This window comes from Podarcis gaigeae, assembly GCF_964106915.1.
Source record: "Podarcis gaigeae genome assembly, chromosome: 4".
NCBI lineage: Eukaryota > Metazoa > Chordata > Lepidosauria > Squamata > Lacertidae > Podarcis > Podarcis gaigeae.
The window spans coordinates 70,635,041-70,654,831 of record NC_139677.1 but is presented as its reverse complement, the minus strand read 5'-3'; the positions used below and the strand labels follow the sequence as shown (position 1 = coordinate 70,654,831).

Genomic DNA, 19,791 nt, shown 5'->3' with positions numbered 1-19,791 from the left:
ACTGGTTTACCGTCTGCCTCTCTGCCCAGCAGTCTCCCTACCTGAACTGATAGAGCTGGTCTCGGAGACAGTGTTGAGGACACTCAGACTTCAACATCCATGCCGAGGCAGCTGGCTCTGGGGCGGCTCAGGACTTCATGGCCATGGGGCTGTCCCAACATGTTACCAGCCCAATGCACAAGGCAGGCCACACTCTGGACCTTGTTTTCTCAACTGGGCAAGAAGGGGGTGATTTGAAGGTGGGGGACATTGTCATCAGTCCCTTGTCATGGTCAGATCACTTCCTGTTGAGATTTAGTACGTCAGCACCATTTCCCCTCCACAGTGGCAGAGGACCTATTAGGAAGGTCTGCCCTCAGAGGCTGATGAATCCAGTGGGATTCCAAACAGTACTGGGGGATTTTCCGGCTGATACGACTGGTGCTCCTGTCGCAGCCCTGGCCAATGGCCAACCTCTGGAACATCCAAATGGCTCAGGCTATTGACACAATCACCTTCTCCCACTTTGTGGAGCCCAATTGGCCCCCTGGTATACTCCAGAGCTTAGGGCGAAGAAGCAAGCTGGGAAACGGCTTGAATGCAACTTCAGGATCCAAATGAATGCAACTGAAGACTTGTAAGGGATCATTATCAAGTCTACCTAGTGGCAGTGAAGGCAACAAAGAAGGCATACTTTGCTGCCTCCATTGCATCCTCATTATGTCATCTGGCAGAGCTTTTCTGGGTTGTATGGGGCACAGGCTGGCCCAAAGGAGGTGATAGAACCAACAGTAGCTCACTGTGACTTGCTTGCAAAGCATTTTGAGGATAAAATTGCTTGCATCCCCCAAGACCTTGACTCTGCTGTTATAGCAGATGAATCTCACGGGATGTTCACAGCACAGTCTAGTCTTGTTGTGTCGGATGAGTTTCAGATGGTAAGTCTCAAGGATGTGGACAAGGTCCTCGGATCAGTCAGGGCAACCAGTTGCTCTCTAGATCCTTGCCGCTCTTGGCTGATAAAAAACAGCAGGGAGGGAACAGCTGACTGGACCAGGGAAGTGATCAATGCCTCTTTATGAGAGGGGGTGGTCCCTGCCTGTTTGAAGGAGGCAGTGGTAAAACCGCTCCTTAAGAAACCTTCCCTGCATTCAGAAAACCTAACTACCAGCCAGTTGCTAATCTCCCTTTCTTGGGCAAGGTTCTGGAGTGAGTGGTAGCAAACCAGATCCAGGTGCTTTTGGGAGAAACTGAATTTCTGGATCCATTTCAATTGGGGTTTAGGCCTGGTTTTGGCATAGAAACTGCCTTGGTCGCCCTGTACCTCTGTCAAGAGAGGGACAAAGGAAACGTCCCTGTTAATTCTTCTCTACCTCTTAGCGGCTTTCAATACTATCGACCATGGTATCTTTCTGGAGTGACTCTCTGAACTAGGGTTGGGTGGCACCGCTTTGTGATGGTTCCTGTCAGGGAACTGACATCGGAGCCAGAAGTGGAGGCAGGGCTCCCAAGCGATGCCGGAGAAGGGCCAAGCAGGGAGAGAGGGGACTCATCAGCTGGGGAAGGAAATCAGTGTAACACCAGGGATAAAGGGGGGCGGATGGGGGAATCGGAGAGGGGGCTCCAGGACTCTTCACTGGAGACCAGCGGGGAGAGCACAGGTCCTCCGCTACCCACCCCCACCCTGCTCAGAAAACTTCCGTGCAGGGAAAGTAGGCGTAGACTTGGCATCAAAGAACTTCTTTGCTGGAAGAAGTTCAAGAAACGCCCACTGACGGATTCTGCTAGCGACTGAACAGCCACAAAGTGAAGGGCTGTCCAGCCAGGAAAGGTTTAACCAGGCTACCTAGCCAGGAGTGTCGGCAACTTACGCACGAGCAACCCCATATAACCATTACAGTTCCAGTCCTACTTGGATGGTAGTTCCCAGAGGATGTTGCTTGGGAAGTTAAAAAAAAAAAGGTACAGACTTTATCTCATCAGATATATATATATATAAGAGGAATTGTAATCTATGCTAATGCAAAATTAGATCTGAAACTATTATTTAAGGTAGAATTATAGTTTAAATAACATATGAAAGAAAGGAAATTATTATAACAGGAATTTATGCTCCAAATGAAAGGCAGAATTTTATAAATTACTGGAGGAAAGAATGCTGGACTATAGTAATGAAAAGATAGCACTATTAGGTGACTTCCATTGTAACTCCATTAGAACTAGATAGAACAGTAAGAGAAAAAGAATCTAAAGAAGACCACCACTGATCTTCTTCCAACTGGTGGAGAACCTTAACTTAGAGGATGTTTGGAGACTTAAAACATCCAAACGAGAAAGAATTTACTCACTTTTCAGATGCAAAACAATCAGCAGTGAGAACAGTTGTGATATGCATGTCAAGTAATTTAATACTGGGAAAAAAGAAATACAACCAAGACTAATCTCGGACCATGACCCAGTCACCTTAGAACTGAGATCAACAGGAAAACAAGATGGAGATGGAGAAGGAAGGAAGACATCTTGAATGATATTTTTTTTAAAAAAAGCACAAGAAACCTTAAAAGAATTTTTTGAAATAAATACAAATCAGAAAACTGATATCAAAGTAATTTGGGGTGCCAGCAAGGCTTGTATGCAGGTTTTCTGTATTCAACAAAATGTCATCCAGAAGAAAATTAGAGAAAATAAAATGGAGCAAATTAGGAAAGAGATAAATATAAATGAGAAAGAACTATAAAAAGCCCAAAGAATGAGACCACAAAGCAAAATATTAAAATGCTGCAAACCCAATTTTCCATATTTTTAAATTGTGAAATATAAAATAAAATGGCTAAAGCAAGAGTTTTGAATTTGCTAACAAACTGGGTAGAATGCTGGATTGGCAGTTAAAGAAGAAACAAAAAGAAAAGATAATAGGAAAACTTATAGAAGGAGGGAAAACAATTGAAGAACCCGAGGAAATAAGTAAAAGTTTCACAAAATATTTCAAAGATCTTTATCAATCAAGAAAAGAAGACGATGAGAAAATAGAAAAATATCTAAGTCAAAGTAAATTTTCAAAAATCACAAATGATAAAATTGAATATTTAAATTCACCTATAACAATGATGGAAATTCACCAAGCAATCCCCTGCTCCATCAATTAGTAACAGGAAGATATCCTGTCTGCTGTATGCCGAAGATGTGGTGCTCCTATCACTCTCCCGGTTAGGTCTTAATAATCTACTCACAGCTTTCAGCTCGTATTGCAAGCGAGAAGAACTTGTCGTGAATTATTCTAACACCAAAATATTGGTCTTTGAGAAGCGTAGCCCCACTTTCAAGTGTGAAATGGACCAGCAGAATCTTGAGCAGATTCGCACCTTTAGGTATCTGGGAGTTCTTTTCACTGAGACACTATCATGGAAGGGACACACTGAGGCTGTGAAACTCAAAGCACAGAAAGCTTGTGGGGCATTGATGAAATTCTATTTTATGGTGGGTAGCCAGTTACTAGAACCTGTGTTGAAAATCTATGCCGGTAAAGTGGCTTCCCAGATGCTTCATAAAGTAGCAATATGGGGCATGGATCCAAATGCTAACAAAGCCTTAGAAATAGTGTAAAATAAATTCCTCAGGAAAGTGCTCTCGCTCCCCAATGGGACCCCAGCTGCTCTTCTCCGCGTGAAAGCGGATGTGACAATAATATGGGCTAGAACTGACTATCTGTGTCTAAACTATGTGAAAAGACACCAATTTCTCTTGGAGGAGAGATTCCCCATTATGGCCCACACAGAAGGGGAACAGACCAAATGTTGGAAGGATGACACCCAATGCCTCTTGACCCAATATCAATTACAAGATCTTCAGGTGATCATGAAGATGAATAAGAGGCACTTCACCAACCTCTTCTTTAATGCCACAGATGTAGTCGATACGCCGCACAATCGAACCTGTTTTTGTATTCTCTGTCACTCGATGTTTTAAATCCCCCGTTACTTTTGTTATCCCCATTTTCTCAAAGTATTCGCCCAGGACGACATCCACTTTTATCTCCCCACCCCCATTTTATGTTGTTATTTCTATGTATATTATGCTATGGCCACATGGCTAATGCAATAAAATCTATTATAAGAGGCACTTAAGAGATTGTCTCTTCAGGTCCGATGCAGAAAGGGATTTAACCACGATTACCTCCATTATAGAGCCCTAATCCCCTAATTCTCTACTTTACGATCTTTTAAGTGATAATGCAATCTACAATCTATCATTGATATGTAAGAGAAAACTGGATTCTATAGGGCTCAATCTAACTGATTTTGAAATCTCTGATCCCAAAGATACATGGGAAATTATTAGGAAGACCTTCACAGAAAAAAGTGTTCTCGCCATGCTTGAGGTTGCAAAGCATAGCACCTGCTCTCCTATCCACTTAAATCTCCCTTTGTGTAGAGATTTCCAAAAGGGATACATGACAAATCTGAAGAAACATGAATCATGTAGGCTGTTTATGTTGGCCAGATTTAACATGTGTCCCTCGGCGGTAGTGAGAGGAAGATATTTAGCTATCCCAGAATCAGAGCGTCTCTGCAAATGCAGTAAAAAGGAACTAGATACTTTAGAACATATATTCTTCTCCTGTGATTTTGGCAGTTATGCCAGAATACAATTGTATGAGGCCCTAAAATTCAATAAACAGACTTTTACTCAACCAACTGTTCAGGACATGCTGGCGGACAGCGATGATCAAATTACTTTAATAGCGGCCGAATTTTTAAGAGCTGTCCATGAAGAAAGAATGGGCCATGATAAGGAGACTTAGTGGTTGTTAATGGTAGGTGATGATGTTGCATTGTATTATTATTTTATATTATATTGTATTATGTTATTTATATGTGGTGTGTTATGCCTAATAAAGGATTTTGAATTATATAAAAAAAGAATTACCTCTACCAAAAGTTCACCATGGCTGAAGATGATGGATTTTTCGGAGCTAGCCGACCTGACTGGAAGAGTCTGCGACCAGGAGGAGGAGGAGTACCAGGAAGAATGGATAAAATTCAAAGACTATTTAGCTAAATATGTTAAGATAACTTAATTGGAAAAGCTTGCAAATACGAGTTAGGCTTAGGACTTAAATATGTTAGGATAGGAATAAAGATTATTAAGGCCAGATTAGAAAGAATGAAAGATGTTAAGTGATCAAGATAAATTTTCTTTGAGAAGATTGATTTTGGAAAACTGTTCAAATAATATATAATGAAATTCAACCAGGGGGATTTGAGGAAGCTACTTAACAATGTTATCAAGATTGGTTTAATTACAAACAGGATGTATGTTTGCTTGTTTCAAAATTTTTTTGAAAATAAATAAATAAATAAATAAAAAACAAAAGTTCACCATGGTTCCCACTTATCAAAATGGAGCACATCCAAGCTAGTTATTTGACAAAGCTCCCACTTGCCTCGGCAGTGGTGGATGGTCGGTACGGCAAAGTACAGTACAAGAAGAGACTTTGTGTGGGCAACCTTGCGTAGAGGACCTGTACCACTATTTATTGCAATGCCCGCTATACATAGAACCAAGAGACTGATTAATAAAACCCCTGCTCACGAATGGAACACACTCAAACAGGGTGGAAAGGGTGAAATGGCTGCTGAGTGATACTGATGACTTTGTAACTTATAAAGTAGCGCTATATGCATTGGCAGCTAAGAAGATCAGGAGAAAAGAACTAGAAAAAATAGCAGTCAATTGAAAAGGTGATTCAGACATTTAAGCTGGCACATTCTACCTGAGAACCCCTTGCCATTTTATTGTATGCAACAAATAATTTTTAGGAGAGGTGATCATGGTTTATTGTATCTGCAGTGCCGGGTGTTTTTATGGTTTTTTATGGCTATTGTTGCTTTTTGTTTTGTTCCCTTTGTGAATGATGCTATGGCCTTTGGCTAGTGCAATAAAGTTTATGATGATGATGATGATGATGACCAAGCAATAACCAAGGCGAAGTTAGGAAAATCTCCAGGACCAGACGGACTGTCGGCAATCTACTACAAGAAACTAGAAGAAGTACTATCATCACTACTTAAGACAATAATGAATAAGATCCTAAAAGAGGGGCTGATACCAGAATTATGGCAAGAAGTGTTTATAACATTGATCCCAAAGTGGGGAACAGACTTAACATCAGTCAAAAACTACAGACCAATATGACCTTTGAACAATGACTACAAATTATTTGCATATGTGTGTTGGGAAAGAAACATTCTGCAAAGAAACAGTAAAGATGTTTGTACCTTTAAGAACAGTTTTTGTGAGCTCTGGGCTAATTGGTTGCAGCTGGCCATGGCTACAAAAGGAGAAAAGCTGCAGTTTGAACACTGCTTGCAGGAAAACACCCACAAGCGTTGCTGTTTGTTGTTTTGAAATAAAGAAAAAAATTAAATACCTGGGAATTTGGATCACAGCAAAAAAAAATTAATCTGTTTAATGATAATTACAATAAGACATGGAAAGAGATCAAGAAAGATCTGGAAATTAGGAACAAATTAAACCTGTCACTTTGGGGAAGAATATCAACTATTAAAATGAATGTGCTGCCAAAATGTTGTTTCTTTTTCAGATGATCCCAATTATAGGGGGGGTTGGATATTTTTGTTGGGAATTCCATTCCTCCCATGCTGCAGATGTGTGTGGAATATGTCACATGTCTGTTTACATTCCAGCACTGATTGTTGGAGTCTTGTGAGAGGAAATTGAGATACGCTGTTTCTGCTCTGTATAGCTTTTGCAGCTCTCTCTCCGAGGAAGAAAGACTCAGAGAGGAGCCATGTTTTCTTTCTTCTGTTACGTTTGATTTAATTTGCAATAAATTAGGCTTAGATGTTACTCCTCAAGGCTGAGCTTCTGTTTTGAACTCTGCTTGTTGTGTGCTGAGTTGGAGGGAGGCTCCAGGCCTCAGCGATATCACCCAATAGTTTTAAGGATTGGCAGAGGGAGTTATCCAAATTAATTGGCAAGGGAAGAAACCCCGAATTAAATATAAACTACTACTAATGGATATAAAGGAAAGAGGGAGTTTTGCATTACCAGATCTAAAGCTTTATTATGAGGCCTCATGTCTGTGTTGTTTAAAAGAATGGATGACTGCAAAATACTGATATATTGGACATAGACGGATGAGACAACAGATATTTAGGCTATAATAAAGTGAAAGTACATAGGGAATTTCTAAATCATATACCGGTAATTCAAAAATCTCTATATACAGTGTGGGACAGATATCTGGGAAAACATTGTTCTCAGATAAAATCCTTGATAGGTTTCGACTAAATTTTGCAAATTAAAGAACAGATAGATAAAAGGGTAATAAGGAAAAACAACACAGTTGAAAAGAGAAGGAAGATGTAAGAAGCTGCAATGAGGTGGTTGGGAAGTCACTTGTCAAGAAATATTGTTACTGTTTGTTAAAGAATAAATGGAATATGAATATGAATCATAAACTTTAAACTCAATAAAAAGCTTTTTTTAAAAAAGAAAAAAGAAGGAATGGCCTAACTGTTGTCTATGCTCGGTAACTTCAAGGTTAGATTACTGCAACGCATTATACGTAGGGCTGCCTCTGAAGACAGTTCGGAAACTTCAGCTAGTTTCCGGGCCCAATTCAAAGTGCTGGCTTTGACCTATAAAGCCTCAGGACCACAATACCTCAAGGACCGCCTCTTCTCATATGAACCTACCCAGTCCCTGAGATCATCTTCTGAGGCCCTCCTTCGTGTGCCTCCTCCTCAAGAGGTCTGGAGGGTGGCAACACGAGAATGGGCCTTCTCTGCAGTGGCTCCCCATCTGGGGAATGCTCTCCCCAGGGAAGTTCGCCTGGCACCTTCATTATACACCTTTAGGTGCCAGGCAAAAATGTTCCTTTTTAACCAGGCCTTTGGTTGATCTTATTGACACCCAAGACCCTTTTAGAATGTGGCTTTTTGGGGGCGGGGGTTATTAGGTTACTGCTTTTGGTTTGATTTTATATGTTGTGGTCTTGTTGTGAACCGCCTTGAGACCTCCAGGTATAGGGTGGTGTATAAGTTGAATAAATAATAAACAATACTAATAATTACTACTACTGCTGCTGGCAGGCAACTCGGCCTTCAAATGGCCCAGAAATGGGTTGTCCCACATTCTGCCAATACTTATCCCTGAAGCGCAAGTGACAAATCACAATATATACACAATAAATACACAAATACACAATATATACACAATAAAGCAAACAAAAAACCCTTGAGAGTCCTAAAGGGTTAATCCCTTCAGGATGCACCAATAAGCAAGGAAGGCGAATCATACAAACCAATAAAGCTATCTCCTCGAAATACAAAATTCTTCCGCAATGGGTTCCCCCTAAATTCCACCCCTTTGGTATGTACAATTCGCCTCCCTGTCCTGGCACTCTTTTACTTCAGTTTTTAATGTAAGCTATATTTTTGCATACATTTTTTTGAGTAGACTTACTAATACAAAAGAAATTGCTACAGAAATCAAAAAGAACGTCATACTAGATTTAGAATATTTTTCATCATTGGGCTGCAACCTGAGAAAATGTCCCACCAATGATGCAAAATCAGATCTTCTATGCCTTGGGTAACCCAAACTAACTCAGCTCACTGTTGCTTAATTCCTATCTTCATCCCTTTATCATTTTTGGATAAAACATGCAATTTGGCCTGAACATCCTTTCTTTCCCATAGCATTTGGGCTACTGAAGCCCCAGAGAGGCAGGAGCAGCTTTGATCAGCCCAGAAGTCATCACACTCGCCCTCTTTGTAGGAAGGGCAGAGCGTCCATTACCTGGTTGCCTTTGCTGGCTATGCGGTGCAGCTCCTGCTGCAAGTTGAGCCTGGAGGTGTTCAGATCCCACTTTGAAGGGTGGGGAGGGCTCACCCTCTATTCCTCATGCCACACAATCTGCTGCTCAATGACACTGGTACTCAATGTCCCAAAGAAAGCTTGTTCAAATGAATTTCTTTGTTTTCTACTCCTGCTTGATTCTTAATGATAAGTAGCAGAACTTGAAACATCGTCCATGCAAATGTCACAGTGAAAATTCCACAGGTAGCATCTTGCTGATGGCTGGACAAGACCCTGGTGACCCAAGTGGCGGATCTATTACAGCTTGCTCTTGGTATCAGTGACTTTTGGAGGAAAACCAAAGGCTGAAGACCGCGATAGAAGCTATTGAAGAAGTGTCACCCTGGCTTGAAAGAAAAGATGAAGGCAGTGAAGACATGGAATGCTCTAAATCCCCAAAAGACTCTTTAGATGATGTGAAGAATCCCTATGGCTATTTTGTTTCTCATTTTATATGTATTTCTATAATCTTTTTTTTTTAAAGGTTTGTTTCAAATGAAAATTGCTGCTGCTGCTCCTTAATAAACGACAACTGCATATTCCAGGAAGAAATAATGGAAATTCATAAATTCCACAATACTTTAATTGCATTATGTTAATGAAAACTATTATTGATTCATAATCCTATCAAATTAAATTTGAGCAATGGCTCTTCACATTAAAACACATGCCGTTCAAATTTCCTGCATAACTCAGAAAACTTTTATCCCAAGGCACAAGAAGAGACAAACCAAAATAGTTCAAGTTGTTGAGGAACTTCTGCCTCCTGTACTAACCACCTGTCTTAAAAAGAAAATCTGTGGCATATATCTCCTTTGCTTGTTACAGTTTGAAAATATGGTCCCAGATTGTGTAGACTGTGGAGTGTGGGAATGCGATATTTCTATAGCCTCTTGAAAATGAAACATTGCTTTGTGTATTCAGTTCCCCACTATTTATGCCTACCACACCCCTCACCTAGTGCAAGTGCCCTGGAACATTCACTGCTACAATTTTGGGATTTTTCAAGACAAATGAAAATCTGTTTTATGCTTACAATGCTATACTCACCCTTGCCCAATTCATCGTCATCGCTACAAAACCCATTTCTCACATAGTGGACAAGTTGTTCTCCAAAACTGCCACAGGGACTATATGGCCATCAAACAATTATATATAAAAAATAAATGTTAGAAATCGTTGCATTCAGCTGAGGATGGGAACAGCTTTGCCGGCACTCCTCATATAGCAATGAGAATTGCAAAGATAGAAAAGAAGTCATTAACACATTGTGGCCTGGAAGGAAAGCACTGTATTGCTTGTCAATGGGCTGTCATATCACCTAAGTTCTGGGACATTCATGAAGACCTTTCTCCACCTGCCCATGGCACTGGACTCAGACATTGATGTAGTAGAAATGCGGAAGATAACTGGTTAACCCAAGGAAGCCTTGCACAATTAATCCTTCATGTGACCATATGGAAGCAGGACTTTACAGCTCTCCTAAGCTCAGCAGTAGTGATTCTAATGCCGACTGCTGCTGACTCGATTGCTTGCAGCAGTGCTCCTTGTGCGGTGATAACACAGCTGTAGATTAATTCATTTGCTTGCCTGCTAGCCTAGATCATGAGACACACCCTCCCCCCAGCCAGGTAAAGGTACCTTAGCAATTAAGCCTCATGACTTGGGGCAGACAAGGGTATAAAAATCCTTAGCATATTTAGTAAAGAGATAGGGTGCTTTGATGCATGCATGAACAGATGTAGGCATAACCTGGCTAGACTGAGGTCTACTCTGCTGCTACATCCCTGGGGCTCCCACTCAGACGAGAGAATGCCACTTGTTCCGTATGTTCCTCTCTTCTATCCTTGTGTAAGATAAGCCTGCTGCTCAGTAAATTTCAGCCTTTCTTCACAGTGTTTTGCATTTGCTTCAGAGATATAAAATAAAAAACCTAATAGAAAAAAAGCCTTTTGCCTTTGGCGAAACACTGGGGAAGGGGGAGACCTATACACAATTTTTGCTTTAGGTGCAATCTCTGGAACATAAACCCCCCCCCCCCGTAAGTTGTGGGCTTACTGTAACGTGGCTTGAGTAATAGGACGATACTGTATCCCTTTAACAAAAGTGCTTCCTTGCTGTCTCCATCCAATGGAACAAATTTATTACATGGACAGTATTTTTCGGAGTGGCAGGTGGTGACATCATCAGCTAAGATAGCTGCTTAATTTGCCTCTCCACCTTATACTGTTGTTTAACTGCAAATTAAATTGTCAAAAACAAGAGCCTCTGATGAGGTATGCCTCATAGAAGAAAAACAAACAAACCTGGTCTGCTCAACTCATGGATTTTACCTTCTCTTCCTTCAGCAACCTTGCCGGTGTCACCAGACCCACAGAGAGCAACAGTGCTGGCCAGGATCTCACAAGGTGGGAACAGAGAGACAAGTCTGATGAACAAGAAGAATTACAACAGCTGAACTAGTGGGTCCATATCTGCAAACAACTGGCTCAGGATTGGTCCAAGATTGGTCCATAGCTCTCTTCCCTCTGAGAAAGGATATTGCTAACAAAACACTAGCTGAAACACAGACTACCAAAAATGAAGCCTTTGTCCAGAGCCTTCAGTACAAAGCATCCTTAAGATGCCTTGAAAATTCACAAGCAGAATAAAAAATTCAAATGGAAGACATTTCGGACCATGAGAGATCCTTTAACATTAGGGCCACAGAGTTGTTGGAGGACTTTGGGGAGCAACACTTTCAAGAGGCCTTCCTCTCACAGATCAATTCTTTTTCAGGATCTCTCTCCAAGGACTTTACAACAGAGATGAGAGTTCTGAGCTTATACCCTGGTGCTAACTGGAGTTCAGTATAATTGGGGCTACCCTTTTAAATTATGAGTAAGCCACAACATCATAACCAAATTGACAACAAAGCTAAAAAACTACTTAATCACTTCAATTTACAGCCTGAATTGAAATACCAGGAAATACAGGTGGGGATGTGTTAAAATTAATTTTTTTGGGGGGGGGGGAATATACATGAGGAACTGAAAAAAATGTTCAAAACAACAATTGGTAAGAAGCCGGAAACATTCCTTTTAGGAATTATAACAAATGACATCCCCAAAGACATGAAGAGAATCATTTTATATGCAACAGCCGCCGCAAGGTTACTGATTGCAAAAAAATTGAAAGACTGGCAACATATTTTTTTGAAATGCTTGCATTCTAATTGTTGCCGTCATTTTTGCTAATTCAATCTAATCAAAATCTCAAACAGGAATGGAAATGTGTAGAGGAATATATGACCAAAAGATGCTCCAACAAGAATTTATTGATGTGTATAGACTAATTTCACAAAGTTAAGCAGATATGTAAAATTGAATGTTTAATTATTAAGGTACAAAAATACAATCTCAATAATAATAAGGAAGTCACGCATGGGTGGAGGGAAGACACAGGGCAAGAAATAAGAAATGGATAAATGTTGGTACATAATGAAATGTGAATTTACAAATATAATGTATATGTAAAAGGTAAAGGTACCCCTGCCCATCAGGGCCAATCGTGACCAACTCTAGGGTTGCGCGCTCATCTCGCTCAAGAGGCCGGGAGCCGGCACTGTCCGAAGACACTTCCGGGTCACGTGGCCAGCGTGACGAAGCTGCTCTGGCGAGCCAGCACCAGCGCAGCACACGGAAACACCGTTTACCTTCCCACTATAAAGCGGTACCTATTTATCTACTTGCACTTAAGGGTGCTTTCGAACTGCTAGGTTGGCAGGTGCTGGGACTGAACAACGGGAGCGCACTCCGCCGCAGGGATTCGAACCGCGACCTTTCAATCGGCAGGTCCTAGGCTCTGTGGTTTAACCCACAGCGCCACCCGCGTCCCAATGTATGTGTATATGTATCATTATGTAAAGATTTCTTATATGTATTGCAACATTAATAATAAACAAAATGTTTTTTAAAAAAAGAAATATCAGGAAATACAGTAAAGAAGAAACAGATCCAGATAACCATTCCTGGCAGCTCAAGCTGAAAAGAGGAAGGGGAAAAAACATAAGACAGACCTTACGAGAAAGAAAATGTATTCTGAACCCAACAGGGCTGCTTAACATGGATATATAACTTGACAGTGATTAATCCCACCTCCTTGAAATTTTGGGGGAGGGGAGGGGTCTACCAAATTTCCTCTGACTTGTCCCTGCTGCATCAGATTCAGAGTTTTCTGTGGATCTGTCAGTGATTTGGGGATTGTTGTTATTGTTTTGGAGGAAGAGGGGAGGAGGCTGGATTATTTTCTGGTATTACAGAGCAGGGGAGGCCACTGCTTCGCTCCTCAGAAATTGGAACCATCAATATCTTTGACCATGCCCCTGGGGAATTAGTATTACCAATGGGAAGTGAAATACTGCCCCCCTCCCTTATGTAGGCCTGGTTCATGACTTCTCCAAAGTATAACCACTCTCAAAACTACAAAAAGATGTTCCCAAATTTGTTGAATTAGATGATTATGGTTCATACTCTTCTGCTTTAATTTGGGAGACTTTCAAAGCAGTGGTTAGTGGAATTTTAAATAGCAAGCATAAAAGAATTGAAAGAGAAAATGCCATTACTTCTACCCTCACCCAAAAATGAGGAATGTGAAAAAAACAGAAATCCACTGCAAGCAAAAGGATCAACAGTAAATTACTATGCAAGAGAAGAGATTGAGAATAATTAACAATACCCAAAATAAAAGACTCCATGCAATACTCAAAACAGAAATGTCATTAATTTGGCAATAAAAACTCTAGATTACTAGTTAATCAACTCCACAAGTGTTAATCTAAAAGGCAGGTCCACTCTTTTAAATTTGGTGCCTAAATATTCCAAAATTAACTCTAGAACAGAAATATCTCCTTTTATTATAAAGAAACTGCAAAACTGAAAGCCCTTTAAATCACCAGCTCCAGATACACTGTGTGTCTGTACAAAACATTTACTGACCAGTTGACACCATTCATCTTAAAACTTCTTTTTGCTATCCAGTCAGGGTGAGGGAATGGATCCCGGATACTTGGAAAAATAAAAACATAGTAGCAATACCTAAACCTCAAAAAGACCTAGAAGCAGTTGACTCTTATTGCCCAGTCTCTCATTAGTGTATATATTAAGCCTTTTACATGATTATTAGCTTTTGTTTTACAAATTACATACATCCAGAACAAGCAAAGTGACAGACTGTGGATAGATACATCTAGGTAAAGTGATAGTTATTCGACTATTTTAGAAAGAACATCGTATCATTCACCTTTTGTTACCATTTTAGGAAAAGGGAAGGATGGGTCAAATGTTTATTATTATTATTATTGATGTTTGTTATATTGTGCCTTCTGTGTTTCGATACATGTACAAAAACCAAATACACAGGATTTTTTTAAAAAAAGTATTTTTAAATAGTGTCTTCTGCAGTGACTGCAAACTATTCCGGACCTGTCCATGGTTGGGAAAATCCATATGAATACCCCTTCATCTCCCTTCAACAGCAGTGACATTCAGTTATTATCAGCCTAAGCCATGTTCAAGCCAGTGAGGTGAAAGGCTATTTGTATCCTGTTACCAATCCCCCTGAGCCAAACAGGCATTCTATGGTGCTTCTCTTAATCCGGTTATGCAAAGCCAATTTGTTTCTTTATAATGAATTGTGACTTAATAAGATTGTACAGGGTGTACTAGAAGGGGATGCACAATGCAAAGCAAACTGCCGCCCCGCCCCCATGGAGGCAGATTTTGATATAGGTCTTTCAATAATATTCCTTGCTGACTAAAATTAATTCTGCACCCACCTTAAAAAAAAAAAAAAGGCACCAGCTCCTGCATTTTCCTTTATAAGACATAATTTGCTTTCGTTTTCGGAAATAATTTGCTAACTCTGATTTACTACTTAAACCAAGCTAATGCTTATATAATTAGGAATCTGTTCCTATGCTGCCATGTCATTTAGAAAGGGAAAAAAATCACATAGGATATTATCAAAGAAAAGCCCCATAAGTGGAGGTTGTGCAAATTGTGCTCGTCAGTAGCCCCCATTCGTTTTAATGGAGAAACATGCCCTAGGAAAACACATCCCCAGCCTTAGATTGTATTCCATATTCATAGACAAAATAAGCAGCTAGAGAGGTAAAAATCCCCAAGGTTAGAAAGCCTCATATTGTGCGGAGAATGACAACGCTTAAATATAGATGTCAGTCACACTTCCTTCCAGCAGTCCGAATAGATTATACAATTGAGAGGCTAAGTTAAGATTAAAGAGCAATGATTTGGAGATGTTACCCTAAATCATTTCAATGAAGAATAATGAAGGTTTAAATTGGCTTAGCATCAAGACGGACAACTGAGGTTAAGAAAATAGGTCACCCAGGACGTTGTAACGCCACTGGCAAGGAAGGGGTATAAATGAAGGCAGCTGCCCTTTGCACTTATCGCCTTAATTATTTCACTTGGCCTGCCACACAGCTTCACCGTGCTTGACAAAGAGCAGAAAATCCAGTGATAAAGATTGGCTTTCCTTTTTTTCTTTTAAAAAAAGAATAAACTCCAGCTGAAGATCCTTAAGCTGTGAAATACAGTGATCACCAGTTTGCATGATAGAGGCTCTTCCACGACCTTTAGCCATGGTGAAACAGGTCGAAATTAACACGCAGGACCTTTGTCTAGCAAATGCAGTGATAGCAAAAGCTATCCCTGTTAATTTCTGCCTGTTTGTTAAACTGTAAAAAGTGACAATAGTCTCAATCCTGTGTGACAAACACACAGAGTGCGATGAGATTGAGTGTCTGAGGGAGGGGGAGGGAGGCTCGGTTAATTTCATTGTACACAGGTTGTACATTGCCAATAAAGGTATTATTATATTAATCCACATCACAACGAGCCTCTCCAGGTTCTGTGTTGTGTTAAACAAATTTTACCCAGTTGCTAACATTGCCTTCTTTGGCAAAGCAAAGGATAAATGTCCATTAGCTAGAAAGAATTATTTGGCAGGCAATTCCTTTTTTCTGTCAGTGCTCCTGTGCTTTTAACATTACACGACAATTCAAAACTCATCTGGTTTCCACTACCATGGAGATGCAGCAATAGGGAAAGCTATTTAAGGTCAGCCTGCCATGGAGATGTCAAATCCTTTGGGTAAAAGAGGTAGCTGCCCTAATAACTGAGCTGGAGGCTGGAGGCTGTTTGTAGAATGAGAAGTCACCTAGAAGAGAGCCTGCAACACAAGAGATTGAAAAAGGTTGGAGTGACACACTTCCTGAACATCTGGTAAAAGCCACTATTAGCCATCTCCAAACACAGGGCAGCCTTTCTCTAGCCCTTGGCATATTTGTGTTCAAAGCCGTATAGACTTCGAAGCAGAAGAGCAATTTGATCAGAAATGCCAAAATGGACTGTGATGGTGCATGACTAACCTCATTCACATCTACATTTAAACATGTATAGACTGTATAGGCAGTTTGTCAGGCCTTTGGCCAGGGCACAGCCTGACTCCCTCCTTTGGCAATCCTCACAGAACTCTAGCCCAATGGTTGACATTAATCTGATTTGAACTAATTTTAGAATGAAATGATTTTAGAATGTTTTATCATTTTACTGTTGTTAGCCGCTCTGAGCTCAGCTTCGGCTGGGGAGGGCGGGATATAAATAAATTATTATTATTATTATTATTATTATTTGCAGTGCATAGTCAATACAAAAGACAGTGAGCACATATCACCACAGATAGAAGCAGTTCCTAACAGAGTCAGCCTAATAGATCAGCCAACCCAACCCAACTGCTTCAATGTCCAACATTTCATGAGATTTCAGACTTTTTTGGTTTCCGAAAAGGAAGGAAGAAATGGTGAAAAAATAATTTGACTGAACAGTGAAATACAAGATTTGGTTCCCAGCAGAACAGCGCAACATCTACATTTGCTTTGATTTTTAGAGCAGTGTGGGTGGTAAGCATGCATTGCCTGGGCATCTAGGGTCAGGCATTACTGAACCACAGAGACTTCACATGAGCAACTTGCCCCCCCCCCCCAAATGCCAAAAGCAAAGCAAACCAAGCTATTTTTTAAGGCTCGCCTTCCCTCCTTCCCAACAACATTTCCTAAGCTCCAGCTGCTAGTGGAGAACTTCACTTCTTAAAGGGCAACCCTTTGGCCTGAAGAGAAGTGTTTCTGCATTCCAGAGACTTTTGCCTGTGACACTAGACTATTGAGGTATTAGGGGGGCCACTGGGTCCCTTGGGCTCAGGAAAAGTTGCCCATGAAGGTCCTGAGTCCCTGGTGCTGTGGGAGGCTGTTTTGTGCCCCTGTCTGTGTCAGCTTCAGGCCCAGTGGTCTCTCTATTGCTAGGTACAGGCTCAGAGTCTTGAATCCGTCTAGCCCAGTGGTTCTCAACCTGTGGGTCCCCAGATGTTGTTGGGCTACAACTCCCATCATCCCAACATCATCTGGGGACCCACAGGTTGAGAACCGCTGGTCTAGCCCCTTAGCTGGTGACTTGGCAGATGCCTGCTCTGCATCTTGTTTGCTGGACCCTGGGGTCATTCCATTGGTTCTCCACTTCCAAAACTAACCCCAGCAGGAAGTGCCAACACTGAGAGGCAGCAGGAAGAGAAGCATTTTCTAAGCGGTTCTTTTGAATACCTTGAAGGCCAAAGTAGGTATGATATTAAATAAGTTTAGCATTTAATATGCAGCTTTTTAAAAAGAAAATATGCATGTGGTGGGGCTGATTGCTATTGAGACTGCAGTAGGTAGTAGGATACTGAACCCTTCTTCCCCAGCTGCAATCTTGAAACAAACCTCTGCTTTGAAGCTGGTGTTTTCAATGGGAGGAATACTCCTGTCCGCAGCTTTAGAGATATGGCTTTCTCCATTCATATGTATTTTCTCATATGTATTTTCTTCTTTGCTAGAAATAATAAAATCTACTTGTGCCTATACTGTAACTAACAGAGTATGATTAGTGAGCGGTAGCAAAATTGCACCATTTAAAAATTTTTTAGAATTTTTTGTTCTGTTTCCAAGTGGGCTCTCAAAAAATGAAAGATAATAATAAAGCAATAATTATATCTAGATACTCAGTATCAAAACACACATTGGTGAACAAATATAGCCTAAGAGATGCAAGAGTCTGACTCAGAAGGGTAGAGAGGATGCATTGTGAATTTCCCCAGGGAGGGTGTTCCAGAATTGCAGCACTACCCCTGAAAAGGCACCATCTCTCGTAAAGTATTAGGAAAAGGGTGGCAGCACAATTTGTTTGGTCAATATAAAACTTCTAATTCTGCCATCCAAGCCACTTCCAACAATTACTAATTATATACCACATAAATGTATTCAAATACTTGGCAATACTGTATTAATATACTTCTCACTTCAGACAATATGTTGTTGCAAACAGTGTGGTACATTGCTACTGATTAACTGTTTCTTATGTTTCAGCAGCATCCAAAGGAACTGCAGGTTCTGAATGAAACACCAGGTACATAACAGGAATGAGTTATTGATTTGAGCTTGTGAAGCACTTCCAGCCACACAAAAAAACCCTATTGTAGGTGCAAAACCTTTGTCACAAACGTCAAATCACTACAAGTCAGCACAGTGTGGCGTTTCATATTAGTATCTAAAAAGTGTGTTAACCAGACATTATAGTTGACACCGCTGCTTAAAAATAGATTGTTAAGTACTTTGACTTGGCAATCAAACACGGTAACATCAATATCTAACTAATGCAGCAGGGGTTGCCACATTTATTTTTGCAAGAATTCCTGTATGCCTTCAATAGCTGCGTGTCAAGCAGAACATCAGCAGGTGACCAATGGCCAGTCTAGAGCTGATGGTGAGAGGGCCCATAGCTCATTGGTAGAGCACATACTTTATATGCAAAGATCCTAGGTTCACTTCCCACTATCCCCAACCAACATGGCTGTAAAGGACCTCTGGCCAATCCTTGCAAGGCTCAGCACTAGTCATGGTACCTACAGGCTCAGTATTTCATGGGAGGCATTGGGTTCCTCCAGATGGGTTTTTCTGCAGACACATTCTGCAACATGCTATTTATGCAGTAATAGTGCCTTTGCGGTGAATTTATACTGGACCATCACTGTTACCGCATGCCATCTGGAAGGTTAACCTTGTGTTCTTGGGCTTTAGCACTACAAAAGCAGGACTAACACCCCTCCCAGAACATTTGTTGTATGGAAAGTTATAGGTTTTCAGCATGAAATTAGAGGACATGCACCGATTGGAAACAAAGCGTTATATCCACCCTCAACTTTTTGCTGGCATGCTATTGAAAGTGTGGCTTGTGTATTACCACCCTGATCCTACAAGGAGCACAAATCATCATGAATACACAATAACATCTGGAAGGGCTCTGGGTTTGTGCCCTAGCACAACAAATCTATTTTTAAAAAGTAGTCATTTTATGGCTGAGGAAAGGGATAGCAAAATGCATTGGAAAGTTTGGGTGTGCAAATAAATGACCAACTGGAAACCAGGATGAGTGCTCAATAAAATAAATCAGATCACTGCCTGGTGCAACTAGAATTAAACTGAATATGTGTGTTAGGATAGAGAAAACAAGACATCAAACTGCCTGAATAACCAATTGGACTTCAAAACAGTGCCCACCCTCTCTCTCACCTGGGGCAGCCCTCATTCGCCCTCAGTCTCTTGTTAAAGAGAGCCCCATTCTGTACCAACAGATTCTGGCTTTTGAGCAACTGGGAACCCTTCACCCAGCAAACCCAGGCTCTTGCACAGACTGGCATAAATCATTGCCTCCGAGCAACCATAGCAAAAAATAATAAATCCTCCCACATGCTTTTTCACAAGAGTAATAGAGAAAAACAAATACAAAAAGGAAAGAGACTGGTACCCTCACCCTCATGAAGACACTGAGATAGTAG

The 19,791-nt window shown here is 40.8% G+C and overlaps 2 protein-coding genes across 2 annotated transcripts in view; one reads left to right on the top strand and one right to left on the bottom strand.

The window, feature by feature from the left end:
* Nucleotides 1-11,579, top strand: part of LOC310843815 (uncharacterized protein) — a gene marked incomplete at its 5' end in the record, with an annotated part of 39,177 nt that extends 27,598 nt beyond the window's left edge. The window contains one exon of the mRNA XM_083737583.1: nucleotides 11,214-11,579. Within this exon, the coding sequence (XP_083593709.1) occupies nucleotides 11,214-11,323 (110 nt within the window). The 3' untranslated portion in view covers nucleotides 11,324-11,579. The remainder of the gene's footprint in view (nucleotides 1-11,213) is intronic.
* SH2D1B (SH2 domain containing 1B) overlaps nucleotides 1-19,791 on the bottom strand; it is a 44,867-nt gene extending 25,076 nt beyond the window's left edge. The window contains exon 1 of the mRNA XM_083737554.1: nucleotides 19,767-19,791. The gene's annotated coding sequence lies outside the window, so the exon portion shown is untranslated. The remainder of the gene's footprint in view (nucleotides 1-19,766) is intronic.